We start from the raw sequence: 13,693 nt of genomic DNA on the forward strand, positions 1-13,693 counted from the left end.
TGCTAGTTACAGTGGCCCTAGGAACACCACACTGTCACAGTGGTATTTAGTAAAAGGTACAAGTTGTAATTTATAACAGAAATTCAATTAAATTGAATTAATATCAAATTCAATTTGATAAGTTAGGGCTCCGTACTAATATAGCTTTTTATATTGACAGGGTGGCTGAGTGCCAGAAAAATTAAAGGACCTCTCTCAACTTAGGAAAAAATAATATTTCTAAAATTACAAAACTATTGACAAAATGTTTAATAATACATTCATGCAGCCGATGAAATGGACCAGGGGCTGTCGCACGATTATTTTCTGTTGAAACTTGGTTGAAAAAAAGTCCTCCTTATCTGTCCTGAGGCTAGTAAATATATTAATGGGACATAAATGGCTAAAAATGCTGATTTTTAGAATGAAGTTTTCAGAAGTGGCAGCAGCATCATTCTTTTCTGAACTGTCATATGTAGAAGTCAGATGGTGGCACATTGACCCTAAAAAAGTGTGCCTAATTACCTTCATGCAGAATAAGTCCCACAGAAGCCATGTGCACAAATCTTTACAAGATTTACAAGCACATTCAACAGATATCAGATTTGTGGACAAAACTATTGCACAAACACCTCTGAAAATTCTAAAGACAGTGAAGTCTCCCTTAAAAATCCTAAACAGGGCTTACCCGATAGTCAAGTTGATCAGTTTATATATATTTTTGTCAGTAAATGTCAATAAATGAATGATAATGACTTGCTTTGTGCTACAGTATATACAGAAAAAAAATGTAAGTATATACACATTTGACAAATAGCGAAGAACAGATCAACAACTGATTCCCTGTATAAATTCGTCCAAGTGACTTACTCTTTTTGTTCCTCACTATTTAATATCTCTCTTTGACCAATGTGGTCATCTCACTGAACTATTATAAAATGTATTTTAAATTTTATTTATAAACTTTTATTTATACTTCCTTGGATGGAAGTAGTAATATTATTTTTATTCTATAAAACTGATTGTGGTAGAATTCTATAGATTTTTTTTTTATAGTACCTACAAAGAAGAGAAAACTAGCACTGCCCTTCTCAGACAGTTCAAAATGTTATGGCTCTCACCACCGCATCTAACAAAACCCTGTCAGTCCACATTACTGATCTACATTCACGTCAGAGCTCTCTCTTTTCTCCACTATCATGAGGAATTCTCAGGAACTTCATTAATCTTATCCTTTTGTCCATGATTCCATAAACGAGAACCGTAGATTTTATTTTAGGAAGGGGAAGAGTGAAGGAGACATGCCACATTTAAATTTGATTTGTGTGTGCAGCTTGTAATTTTCAGTGAGCCACAGGGGTTGGTTGATGGTGACTGTATGCCAACTTTTGCAAAAGTTCATCATCTGCCATGCATTGTTTGAAGTGTTATTCTTTTTGTAAAGGTGACTAAAAATGCCACAGTTGGGGTTCTGCATGTTGTTTCTGGGTGATCAACAGATTGAATTTGTTTGGTTTACAAGTAAAAAATTGCCAGCTCTGCAAACTCAATCTGAGAGCTGTGTTCTCCTGGCTGTGTTCTACTTCAGCTCTAATAAAGGTTCTGTAACAAAAGCTTAATCAACAAGTCTGCTGATGTGCAAACTAAAACAGAATCCAGTTTACTCTGTGATGCTACAAGCAAAAAAAGAACTATCTTGTCAGTGAAATCAGAAATTGATACAACTCAAGGCAAGCAACATAATTAGTAAGGTGGTGACATGCCAGACTTTAAAGCAAGATTCTTAATATTTTCAACATATTTATTAGCAGGTTAAACGCCCATGCAAACACAGTTTTACCTTTTTGGAGTACAAATATAAGTTTGGAGTTCTGCCTGGTACTGGAATGCCAGCTTTAGTCAGTTTTATGAAATACTTTTGCACCCTGCTGGCAACCTAGGAAAAAAAGAAAGGGTATAACAACTTTCAGGTCAATGCAACTGCCAAACAACCTAAAAATATATATTTCAATAGCCATTAAAAACTACAGTATGCTTAAAGCTTTTTTTTTTAAAAGATAGACTTCCATGAAAAACAAAATTTACAAAAGTCGAAAAGACGTTACTTTTCTGCAAAAAATATAATTTTTTTTCAGTTAAATACTGTCATAACCCAATGATTTTTAGTGCCTCGGCACATTGAAATTTTCCCGCCACATGGAGCTTTCTTTGCACGGTGGATTTCTCAGCTGCAGAGAGAAATCCCCGATGCAAAAGAGTTCCCACCACACGTATGCAAATTAGTGTCCCACTATTGGTCAATTCTAAATTATTCCTACGTGGCAGCTAGCAATTGGCTCGCTAGCCATATAAAAGGTTAGAGCAGTTTCCACCCAAGTTGGAGGACTCCACAACCATCTCGTGGGGAACTCTAAGCGCGCTGTGGAGCCTAGCAAACTCCACGTGCGTCTTGGAGGAGGACATAGGGGCCTGATCAGCTTCTAGCCACTCCCCGTCATAGTGGAAAATTTGACGTATCCCCCGTGTTGAGCGTGCGGAGTCATACATCGACGACTCATCTCGGTTCGGTTCGGCAAGAGATCTCACTTGTGTTTGTTTGTGTTCAACTGTAACTCAAGCAAGTTTCCTTCCTGCACTGTGACCATCGGCAGTGTAAATAAAGCTTTCTTTGTACAACCAATACGCTTCCGTGCCTAACTCTACTCCGTCGTAGAAAAACCCCACCTGACGGTCCGGGCTACTGGCCATAGCCTTAGACCGCCCTCGGGTCCGACAAATACAAGTTAAGTTTCTGATTTTGAGATTTATCAGAAGGAATTACAGACCTAACCAGTTCTATTGGTGAAAACAATAGTTTGCTTGCCATTCCACAGTGCAGAGGGAGAAATTGCTCTCCATAACGTCTCCTGCTGCCGAGAATTCGACTTAAACCTTTACATTCACAATACAGGCAGTCCTTGACTTAACAGCTGTTTGAGTTACAACAAACGGCACTTACGACTTTTGTAAATTATAACAGTGTTTCAAGGTTCCGACAGGGTTTCGACTTTACAATGCTGGACACAGCTGCATCCAGCCAGTAAGTCTATTGTGGTGGGGCGTGGGAGGGCAGATCAACGCCCCTGCAGCGAGGGAGGGATTGGGGCTGGGGCTGGGCCTGCTCAGCAGGCGGGGGGTATGGGAAGGGGGTGGAGTGGCTGCTGCTACTGCATGCCACCAGTCTGGGAGGGCATGGGGAAGGCATATGCCCCCAGATCTGTGCAGCGTGGACGGGGCTGGGGCTGTGCTGGGTTATGCTCCAGGCCGGCGGCAGAAGGCACTGGGAGTGGGGGCTATGCCCACCTGCTGCTCACCTAGCTGGGGCAAGGTGGAGCTGTCTCTCTGCCTCCAGACAAGTGGTGTGCAGAGGCTGGAGCTGTCCTGGCCTCTCTGTGCCCTCTAGCCCTGTCTTTCCCTGGCTGGGCAAGTGGCGGCAGAGCATGGAGGGGATGTATGCCCCTGGATCTGTGCAGGACGGGCTATGCCGGGGCTGCGCTTCTGGTGGGCAGCAGAGGCTACAGGGAATTTTAGGGTGGCTGCAGCCCCCATAGCCCTGCTCTGCTGCTAGCCCCGCCCTGATCCGGGGGCACACACCCCCGCCACACCCTGCCACTACCACTCGCCCAGCCAGGGTGGGGCGGGGCAGGACAAAGTTGTGGCTCGCCCAGGAGAAGCAAGGAGGCCGGGGCAGTTCCAGCTGCTGTATGCTGCTTGTCTGGAGGCAGTGCAGTGGCTTCGCTCCGCCCCAGCTGGGTGAGCAGCAGGAGGGCATGCCCCCTGCTCCCAGCATCTTCCACCGCTTGCCTGAAGTGCAGCCAGGCTCAGCCTTGGCCCCACCCTCCCTGCTTTGATTTGTGGGCACATAACCCTCCTTCCCCCATGCCCTCCTGAACCGGTGGCGCACAGTAGAGAGAGCCACCAGACAAGCAGATCCTGGACCGGCAGCCCACAGCAGCTACTCCCCCTCTCCACGACCCCCGCCCTTCCCCACAACTGAGCAGCCCCTTGCCCCAGCCCCTGTCCTAGCACAAGCCCTAATCCTTCCCTCGCTGCAGGGGAGTTGATCTGCGCCCCCACGCCCCACCAGAACAGACTTACCAGCTGGAGGCAGCTGTGTTGAGCACGGTAAATGAACCAATCCCCCATTTATATCATTGTTCCTATGGGAAAATTGGTTCCAAACTGCAACGTTTCGACCTAAGACTCAGTTTTCAGGAACCAATTGCATCGTAAGTCTGAGGATTGCCTGTAATTTAAGACTAGAGTTTAAAGTAATTAAGTCTATCAGGAACTGGTGCCATTCTACTTCCTAAACAATGTTAACAATGGTTTGTAGGCATTATTAAAATTCTACATTTTGTCACAACCCAAAGGGTGTGATTTTTGTTTGTGTGTGCTTCGGCACTGCTAAATTGTCCCCGCTAAATTGCAGCTTCCTTGCACGGTGGAGTTTTCTGCTGCAAAAGAGAACCCCGGTGCAAGGGAGAATTTCCCGCCAATTTGAAGCTTTCTTTGCAGGGTGCATTTCTTTGTTGCAGCACAGAAACGCTCAACAAGGGAGGAGGAGACTTCACGCTGTGTGAAGCTCTCTAAGCGCTGCGGATCCTTATGGACCCAGTGCATTTAAAGCAGGCAATGGAGGTCTGATCAACCTCTAGCCTCTCCCCGTCGCCGAGCGCAGTCCAGACGTATCCCTTCCCGCGCGCAAAAGAACTGGACCCACGGAGCCTAGCAAACTTCGTGTGAATGAGTGAGCAGAAGGACCCACGGAGCCTAGCAAACTTCGTGTGAGTTTATTCAGAGCTCTTTCGGACGAGTATTTTCTTCGGCTGACACGACGGGCTCGTGTGTTCAGAGCCTTCAGCCGGATTGGGCTAGAGTTCACGAGTCTAGAACTCTTGTCCGCCTCTCTTCTTTCCTGTCTGTAACCGCAACTTAAGCAAGTTTTCAGCCTGCACCACTGCCATCTCGGTGTAAGTAAACAATCTTTTAAACTACCGCTACGCGTCCGTGCCTAATTCCAGCTCGAAGGCCTTCCCTCTCTGCCCCGGCGTGCCCGGGCTGCTGGCCACAGCCCGCGTGCAGCGCGAAAAGGGCTCGGGTCGCTCCCGGCCCGCACACATTTAAGTCTTAGAACAAAAGGTTCTACGGCTGTTCAGATTGAATCTCCTAGTAGACAAGGTTTCAGTGGTATAGACCTTGCTGATTCATTTTTTCTTAAAAGTATGAATTAGCTGAACTGACAAATTTATCAGGTTTTTTAAATTTTATCTTTGTTTTCCTAATTCTAACAAGTAGGCTGTGGACAGCTCCTATATTCATACCATGTCAACTCTCAGGATACAGCTATTGATGTCAGTAGTTTCACAGCATAGCCACCAAACCAACCAAAGAACCTTTTAGGAACCTTTTTCCAGAGCAACTAAATCTTTTCCTAATAAAACACCTGGCAAATTCCTGCAATTCCTGTTTTAATTCTCCGTACAGCTCAGCTTCTTACATTAATTTTAAAATATTTTTAAAAAATCCTTGTGCCTTTCTTATGAATTGACCTGACTTTTTGGAAGGCAAATCTCATATGAGACTCCATTACTGAGTGAAATACGCAGATGAGAATCTCACAGATTCCAGGGCTTACCTGTTTTGCTGTTCGATTTCCCAGTTCATCAGCTATCTTCTGCCATCGTCGGGATTCTACTTCCTCTGGTGGGTACTTCAAGAGTAACTGTTCAAGTTTTTTCTAAATCAAACACACGACAACATCAAAAAAAATGAATGCATCTTACCTGGAAGAGACCTGACATTGTCACTAAAAAGAAAATCAAATTGGTGCCAAGAAGGAATACGTAGGTCCACATATTTCTAAGCATTGTGTTTTACATGTTACTACACAATTTGATTTTATTTTTGTGATCATCACTATACAGTTACAAAATAGTCTATAAGCTAGCTAGGGTTTCCCATTACCTGTTCTTCTACAGTCCACAGCTGGTTAAAAGTTTCGGGTTTGGTCTCATCGCAAAGTCGCCCTCTTATCATCTGCTTAAATACAGTATATAACATGGAATAGGTCTTTAGAAAAAAAGTTAAGATAACTTGACTTTAACCCTTTTTCCACCCAAGTAAAGAAAAACAAAAAAAACCCCCAAAACCCACAAATGTGAAATGCTCTTTTGACTGAGGACTAAAAGGTCTGTGACTTGATCACATTAAAAATGACTTCGCTGAGTGATTTGTATAAGTAAATTTTTGAACATTTGAAAATGGAGAAAGAATCAATTAAAACTGCCCAAGTAATCCAGTACTAATCAACAAACTATTTAACGCTGTTTTGTAAAATTCTGTCTTTCTTTACAGTAATAGTTACCTGTGGGCGACTGCTAGTTGAACCTTCTGGACCATCGCTTAAAGGCAATACAGAGTATGAAACAGACTCTCCATCCTTCTTAGGATCCAAAGGACTTTTTGGTCTTGCAGGTAAACCTACTATAAGTAATACAATAAAGAAATTATTAAATCAACATAGAACAAGGGTTTTTTTCTTATAAAATACACTTTTAAAAAAATATAAAGGTCAAAGAGCCTTTTCTCAGCCTGATTTGAAGATACCCAATTATAGCCTGGTCAGCTGGGTGCACAGCTTTTACCACAAGCGTGAGGCTTGAACTAATGTTCCTGGAGCTATGGCAAAATGCCCTAAAACTGCTTACCTTTATCAAAAATCAGCTTCACTCTCCTACTATTACGTTTTCGGTTTTTGAATTCTCTCTCAAAGTTTCCAAGGCTGGTGGTGTATTGGTCCCAGGCAATCTCAGGTAGCTGAACAACCCTTTGAGGATATGGAAGCCCCATATCAACCTAAAAGGATATGAATAAAAGTGTTGTTTAATGCATTCATTGCACATACAAATGAAAGGATGTAAAGTTGGCTATATAAACCCTGAATCTCTTTTCAGCAAACAGCAGGACTTCAAATGTACCAGACAGCACATACTTTTTCTATGGAAAAACATTTTCAAAGAGCAATACACAGCAGGGCATATAAAATATGCAGCAGCACAGTCAATAACGGCTTACTGGACATGGAGTTTAAAATTACACTGCACAGTTACAGTCAAGTGCTTCTGATTTTCATATCCTGTTCTGATTTTCATATCATATCTGATCAATTGGTTAAATACTACAAAAAAAGCATACTGTGTACCCAGACTTGTGCTCCTTTTGGCAAACTAAAGCAAACTAAACCAAAAAATAAATATGTGTTTTATGCTGCACTTCCATTGCTAAACTGATTTTGCTATTTTCTGCTCAAAACACAATTGCTGGCAATGCCCATGTTATTCTAGGGTCAATAATTATACATTCACATATTAACTATTTGACATTATTTCTTTTATTTCTAGAGAGGAAAATACATGGAATGCTCTGCAACTGGCATTAATAGTCTAGGTCTGACCAACACGATTGTTGGAGCCCAATGCTTGGATACCAAATGAATTTGTCACAACTTCCTTAGAGCTCAATTCAACACCACAAAAGTCAATGAAAGGGCAGCTATTGATTTTAATGACCTTTGCTCAGACCCAAGACCCTAAAAGCCAAGGAAAAGGCATCTCAAAGTACACAGCTCACCCTATACTGAAGCAGGATTCATTGCTGTCATACTACAACGCCAAACATTGCTTTTACTTGCAAACAAACACACAAACACACACACCAGCAAGGAACTGAGTAAAACCCTTAAAAAACTGCTTTCCCTTTTATCCCTTTTTTAGAAAGCTTGAAAATGAAATCTGCCTCTTCACCAAAATTCATTTTCCTCCTCCTTTACACTTGCACGCTGCTTTGGAGCAATCCCTGGCGCAGTGCTGGTTTGTGGAAGACTTCTAGAACTCATTTTGTTTGCAAGTTTATGAACTGTTCTCCCTAACCAGCCTCCACTTAGTAAGTACCGAATATAGAATGGAACTCAACCACATCACAGCATTTCTGGTGACAAAATCCACAATTTCTTTTTGATGCCCTACAGAATATCTCCTTTCAGAGGTTCCCAAACTCTGACACATTGTGCATCACCAATTTCAAATGATACAACCATAAGTACCACTACCAAATATTTCAGTTCAACCGTACGCACCACCAGCACATTTTTGTCATATAATTATAATAAATCTGTTAACATGTACTACTGACAGGTTGTCTAAGTACCATTGGTGGTATGTGTACCAGATTGTGAACCATAGATCTAGCTGGTTCAGAGAGGCATATGTTTTCACAGCTGTCAAAACTCATGCCTCTCTGAGCCAGTTAGTTTCTAAGGCACCAACCAGTCCTTTCTTCTGCTTGACTTCTGGCTAGCACAGCAAAACACCTCTCTCTCATATCAACACAGGATTTCTAGGCATCATAAAAAGTCTGTGCGTATCAGAGGCATAAGAGCAAGAATTCTACACTCCAGTGAATTGTATCCTACACTCCAATTAAAACTATACCCATAAAATCTTTAAAAATGCTTATATTTGACAGTATTTAAGCACCCTCAAGCCTGAAGAGGATAATGTTCTCTCATTGAAGAACTTTAACCCTATAAAGCAGAGACTCCTTATGCCTGAAGAAGAGTGACTGTGCCCGAAAGCTTGCTGAAAACTTTTTTTCCCTCGACTACTCAGTTGGTCTAATAAAAGATACCACATCGACTCAAAGAACCTTGCTTGCCTTAACCCTGGATATGCCTGTGTAAATTAGCTTTTACAGGTGATGAATTACTGGTTATCAAAAAAATTTTAAATAACATTTTAGAAATGCCTATTATATACCTTCTTTTGGAGTCTTTCCACAAATCCAATGGGATTCTTCAGTGCTTCTCTCTGGTGTCTGCCTAAATTTTCAAGGTCTTGAACTGCTTGAGTGCGCTGAGCCTCGAGTACAGCAATCGTCTGTAACAGTCTCTGATAACTACAGAGACAAAGGAAAACATCTCACTAAATTTTTCTAGCAAAAAAAAATTTTAAAACCCCAAAATAAGTTCTAGCTATCATTCTCTACAACCTAAGTAGTCTCTTGCAAACATATCTGAAATAGTTTAGCAAAAATTATACTAGAACAAAAAAGGTCTCGACTCATGTTTAAATAGTTAGATGAAGAACACACTAACAAAACAGAAAATTCAGGAGCTCCGTTAATCTCAAATCCTTATTCTAACAGTTTTGCTCTTTAAAACCCTGTCTACAGAACAATGAGGCAACTTTCCTGATTTTCCCAATAGCTACAGGCAACAACAAGCTTTGCTCAAAAGAGAAAAGTGGAAGGAGGGGGCAGTGGGGGAAGGAATTCCTGACTTAATGTTTTTCCTTACTTCAAAATAAGTTTCCCTCCAGCCCAAGACAAGACAAGTGGTTCCATGTCCCTTTACCACCTGGAGGGTGGAAAAGAATGATCAAAATAGTCACGTCCACAAACAGAGCATTTTGTAGCAACTTCAGATGAAAACAGCATATTCATTAAGATGGATAAAACACCAAGAAACAAATAAGGACAAAAATAAAATGTGCAAGAGTTTATTTATACCCTTTATAAGGTTACAAAAGGGAAAACCAAAAATAAAAAAAAATACTGGACTCAAACATGATACGGCTTTCCAGCATGTAGATTAGTTCAATAATTGCTCAAGATAATCAAGATAATCCATTAAACACATTCTTCCTAAACTACCTTCCATCAGTTAATTTTGTGTGAAAGATATGACAAGTTACTGTAACATGCATCTTCAAATAATATGATTTAACTGCTTTTATTAACTGCTTTTATTAACTGTACAGTTCTAGTTGTTAATGTTTTAATAAGAATTAGCTAAAAAATGCCTCTCTACTAGTCTGTCTTCATACAATTACCAGTTTAGTTCCACATTTTTTTAATGAATTACTTTAATACTCATCTTTTTATCCTGTTTCTAAAACAACATATACAATGGAAATAATAAAATGTCAGAAAACCAATACAACTGCTAGTAGGTAGAACTGACAAAATCATTTTCTATTGCCCCTGCAAAACATTTACTATTTTATTTTATTTATGCTTCTGAGTTGTGTGGAGGCACCCATACATATTGTCCCAAGGCTGCCAATACTTCCGCCCCTGGCAAGATTGGTGCATTTTCTTTTCCTTCTTGTGTTGCTCTTTTGCCAACACAAAGTGAATTTCAGCAAATGTTTAAGTAGTCAATGAAATTCCTTCCATAGGCAATAGCGGGAACTGAATAAGGCCTTCAAATGTACGTATCAGCACAGGCTTTTCATGTGCCAGATGACAAAAAAGGACCTGTCCCCAAATTCTTGTGGTGCATCGTTAAAGGTATAGTTTTCCACAGTTAAAACATTTGCAAGCCTGTCAGTTTTCAACTTATTTTAGTATAAAAATGCAGCAATAGCAAAGATAGCAACATAAACCAAAATCCATGCCATCAGGTCTGCAGTCTCCTCATGAAAAAGAATTTGAGGATCATCTAGCAAAAGATGTTAAAGTTAATAATAAAAACTTTTTTTAACACATCAGAAGCATGAAGCCAGTGAATCAGTGGGACCATTACATGACCAAGGTGTAAAAGGTGCACTCAAGGATGATAAGGTCATAGCAGAGAAGTTAAGTGAATTCTCTGCATCTGTTTTTACTACAGAAGATACTAAGCAAATTCCCATGCCAGATCAATCCTTCCTAGTAGACAGGTCTGAAGAGTTGGATCACACTGAAGTGATACCAGAAGAAATGAGAACAAATTAATAAATGTAATACTAATACATTATGGTGACCAGATGGCATTCACCTGAGAGTTCTGAAGGAACTCAAAGGTGAAATTGCAAACCTGCAATAGCATGTAAACTATAATTTCAAACAGACTCTAGCAGTTTGTCAACATAACACCCATCTACAAGAAAGATTCAAGAGGTGATCCTGAGAACTACAGATCAGTGAATCTCACTTGCATCCCTGGCAAGTTGGTAGAATCCATAAAAAAGTAAATCAGCAGTCACATGGACAAATATGATTTGCTGGGGAAGCAGCAGCAATTTTTGTAAAGGAAAATCCTGCCTCACCAATTCACTGGAGCTACTTGAGGGTGTTAACAAGCATGTGAACAAGGGGTACGCAGCTAAAATAATATATTTGGGCTTTCGAAGAACTTTGGGGAATGTCCCTCAACAAAGGCTTTTTTAAAAACTGCACTGCCACAGGAATGGAGAGGAGGTTCTTTTGTGAACTGAGAGCTGGCTGAAAGGTAGGAAACAAAGTGTAGGGCTAAATGGTCACTTCTCAGGGAGGGAGATCAAAAATGGGATCCCAAGGAGATCTGTGCTGGACTCAATTTTATTCAACATTTTCATCAATGATCTGGAAATGGTGGTGCATATTAGAATCGCCAAGTCTGCAGATGACACTAAATTATTCCAGGTAGTTAAATCCCAAGCTGACAAGAGAGAAGCTACAGAAAGATCTCACCAAGCTAAGTAAGTGCACAAAAAAAATGGCAGATGAACTTCAGTCTCAACAAATGCAAGGTAATATACTTGGAGAAAAAGAACCTCAACTATACCTACACAATCCTGTTACAACTCATGAAGAGACCTTGGAGTCATTGTAGAGAGTTGTCCAAAAAACATCAGCTCAGTGTGCAGCAGTGACCAAAAAGCCAATAAAATTTGGGCACTGTAAGAAGGGAAAATGAAGAACATCATTATGCCATTATACAAATTCATGGTGTACCCACATCTTGAATACCGTATAGTTCTGGTCTCTGCATCTCAAAAAAGATGTAGCAGAACTGGAAAACGTAGAGAAAGGCAACCAAAATCAGGGTTATGGAGCAGCTGTCATACCAGGAGAGACTAAGCAGTCTAAGATTCTTTAGTCTGGAAAGGAGAAGGCCAAGCAGGAATATGATAGAGGTCTATGAAATCACTAAGGGTATGGACAAAGTGAACAGGGAACACTTATTTGCCAGCTCCCAGAATACTAGATGAGTTAGCACTGACTGAACTTAGTAGGAGAGCGTTTTAAAACTAACAAGAGAAAGTGCTTCGTTAGGCAACACATAATTGACTTATGGAATTCATTGTCACAGGTGGTGGTGGAGGCAGACAGTATAAACCAGGTTAAAAAAAGGCACTAGACAAATTCATAGACGATAGATCTATTAATAGCTGTTGAACAAAATGGTTGGAAATGTTTCCTCTGCCATCTCTAAACCAGTAACATTAGACGCCAGGGAAGGTAATGAATATATCCCCCTGGTTCAGTGTTCTCCCTCTAAAATCCACCTTTGCCACTGTCAGAAACAGGATACAAGGCTAGATGGACCACTGCTCTGACCTAGTATGGCACCTCTTATGTTCAATGCAATAAGACACTATTTTATTTTGGGGGAAAGAGTGTTTTTTTCTGTATATACCAAGCAATATGCCTGAAAACCAAAATATTACTTAAATGAGCAATACTCCAGATTCCATTAAATAAATCTGTGCGTTTCCCTGTTAATTTCAGAAAGAAAAGAAAGATGACTCAAGTTCTTCCTCCCTTTACTGGCCATAACTGCATGATTCCATCAAATGCAGTTATGAAATCTGCACAAAACACTTGCGTATGGTCTTCACCCAATGCCCATGAAAGTCTGTGGGAGCATTCCCGCTGACTTTCGTTAGCACAAGAATGGGCCCCTCTTAAGTGCTACACTTAGTCAACTTCTGGCATTCAGATCACTGGACAACAATTGTGTGTGCAGCTAATCTCTGCTTCAGACCAATTTAGGACTGGATTTACAGGTGCTACTGGTTAAGATTACACTGTATTATCAAAACTATAACAAGTTTGTTACCACCATTACTTGCAGCTCTGAGCCGTTCTTTTAATTCTTCACTTTCATGACTGTTCACACATGAAAAACTGAAAACACAAAATTCCAAACACAGTTTTTATTAAGATTTCAAATAGCTTCCCCACTCCTGAATATCTTGAAATGTTTTCACTAGACCGTTTAAACAGCTGTTTTTCAAAAGAAACAGAAACAAAACAGTCATTGTGATCAATCACACTGTAAAATATTTAAGAAAAAAGTTACTCAAAATTACTCCAAGTAGCACATTATTTTAAGAGTACGCTAATTCCTGGCTACAAGTCAAGGTATTAGAGTCAATTTAATATGGATTTGTCCTAAAGAAACTAGAAATCTCTATAACAGCTTCCCCCAACCAATATCAAAATCTGATCATATGCATAACTGGCTCAACAAGGACTGAAAGATCATTGATTTGCAAATGATCCCCCTCTTTTATGTATGAAAACCAGAGCATTAAGAGGATATCAAGAGAAGAATTTAGGGAACTTCACATCTGAAAACCTTTAGTCATGCAGCTATATCACAAAATGCCTTAAACAAAATAAAAGCTTACCAAGCAAATTATTCAGATAAATATATTTCCCAGGAAAGTTTTCAGTTTCTACTAAAGTTTGCTCCTATTTGGAGATTATGAATATTCATCAGGGGGAAGTATAATTTAATTTCTAAACTTCTGTTTTCTTATTAAGTCCTGGGCTACCAGAGGCCTCTTATTACATGAAAATGAGAGCTGTCAAAGAAAGAAGGAAGGAAACTGAGAAAAGGGGTAGGTTCTTAGTATCGCAGTAC

At 40.4% G+C, this 13,693-nt stretch overlaps 1 protein-coding gene across 3 annotated transcripts in view; it reads right to left on the reverse strand.

Moving 5' to 3' along the window:
• Positions 1 to 11,624, reverse strand: part of LOC102369436 (ZZ-type zinc finger-containing protein 3-like) — a 28,425-nt gene extending 16,801 nt beyond the window's left edge. Inside the window, exons 1-8 of one of the 3 annotated variants that reach the window (XM_025193600.1) lie at positions 11,606 to 11,624; positions 9,374 to 9,433; positions 8,835 to 8,973; positions 6,729 to 6,876; positions 6,386 to 6,504; positions 5,986 to 6,057; positions 5,657 to 5,758; positions 1,820 to 1,915 (exon numbers count right to left, since the gene is read on the reverse strand). In XM_025193600.1, the coding sequence (XP_025049385.1) occupies positions 1,820 to 1,915; positions 5,657 to 5,758; positions 5,986 to 6,057; positions 6,386 to 6,504; positions 6,729 to 6,876; positions 8,835 to 8,973; positions 9,374 to 9,420 (723 nt within the window). In that variant the 5' untranslated portion in view covers positions 9,421 to 9,433; positions 11,606 to 11,624. Of the gene's footprint in view, positions 1 to 1,819; positions 1,916 to 5,656; positions 5,759 to 5,985; positions 6,061 to 6,385; positions 6,505 to 6,728; positions 6,877 to 8,834; positions 8,974 to 9,373; positions 9,434 to 11,605 lie in introns of all 3 variants that reach the window. The other 2 variants (XM_025193599.1, XM_014526545.2) reach the window with 2 other exon arrangements.
• Positions 11,625 to 13,693: the final 2,069 nt, after the last annotated feature.

The sequence above is a fragment of the Alligator sinensis genome, unplaced genomic scaffold (genome assembly GCF_000455745.1).
Source record: "Alligator sinensis unplaced genomic scaffold, ASM45574v1 scaffold51_1, whole genome shotgun sequence".
Lineage (NCBI taxonomy): Eukaryota > Metazoa > Chordata > Crocodylia > Alligatoridae > Alligator > Alligator sinensis.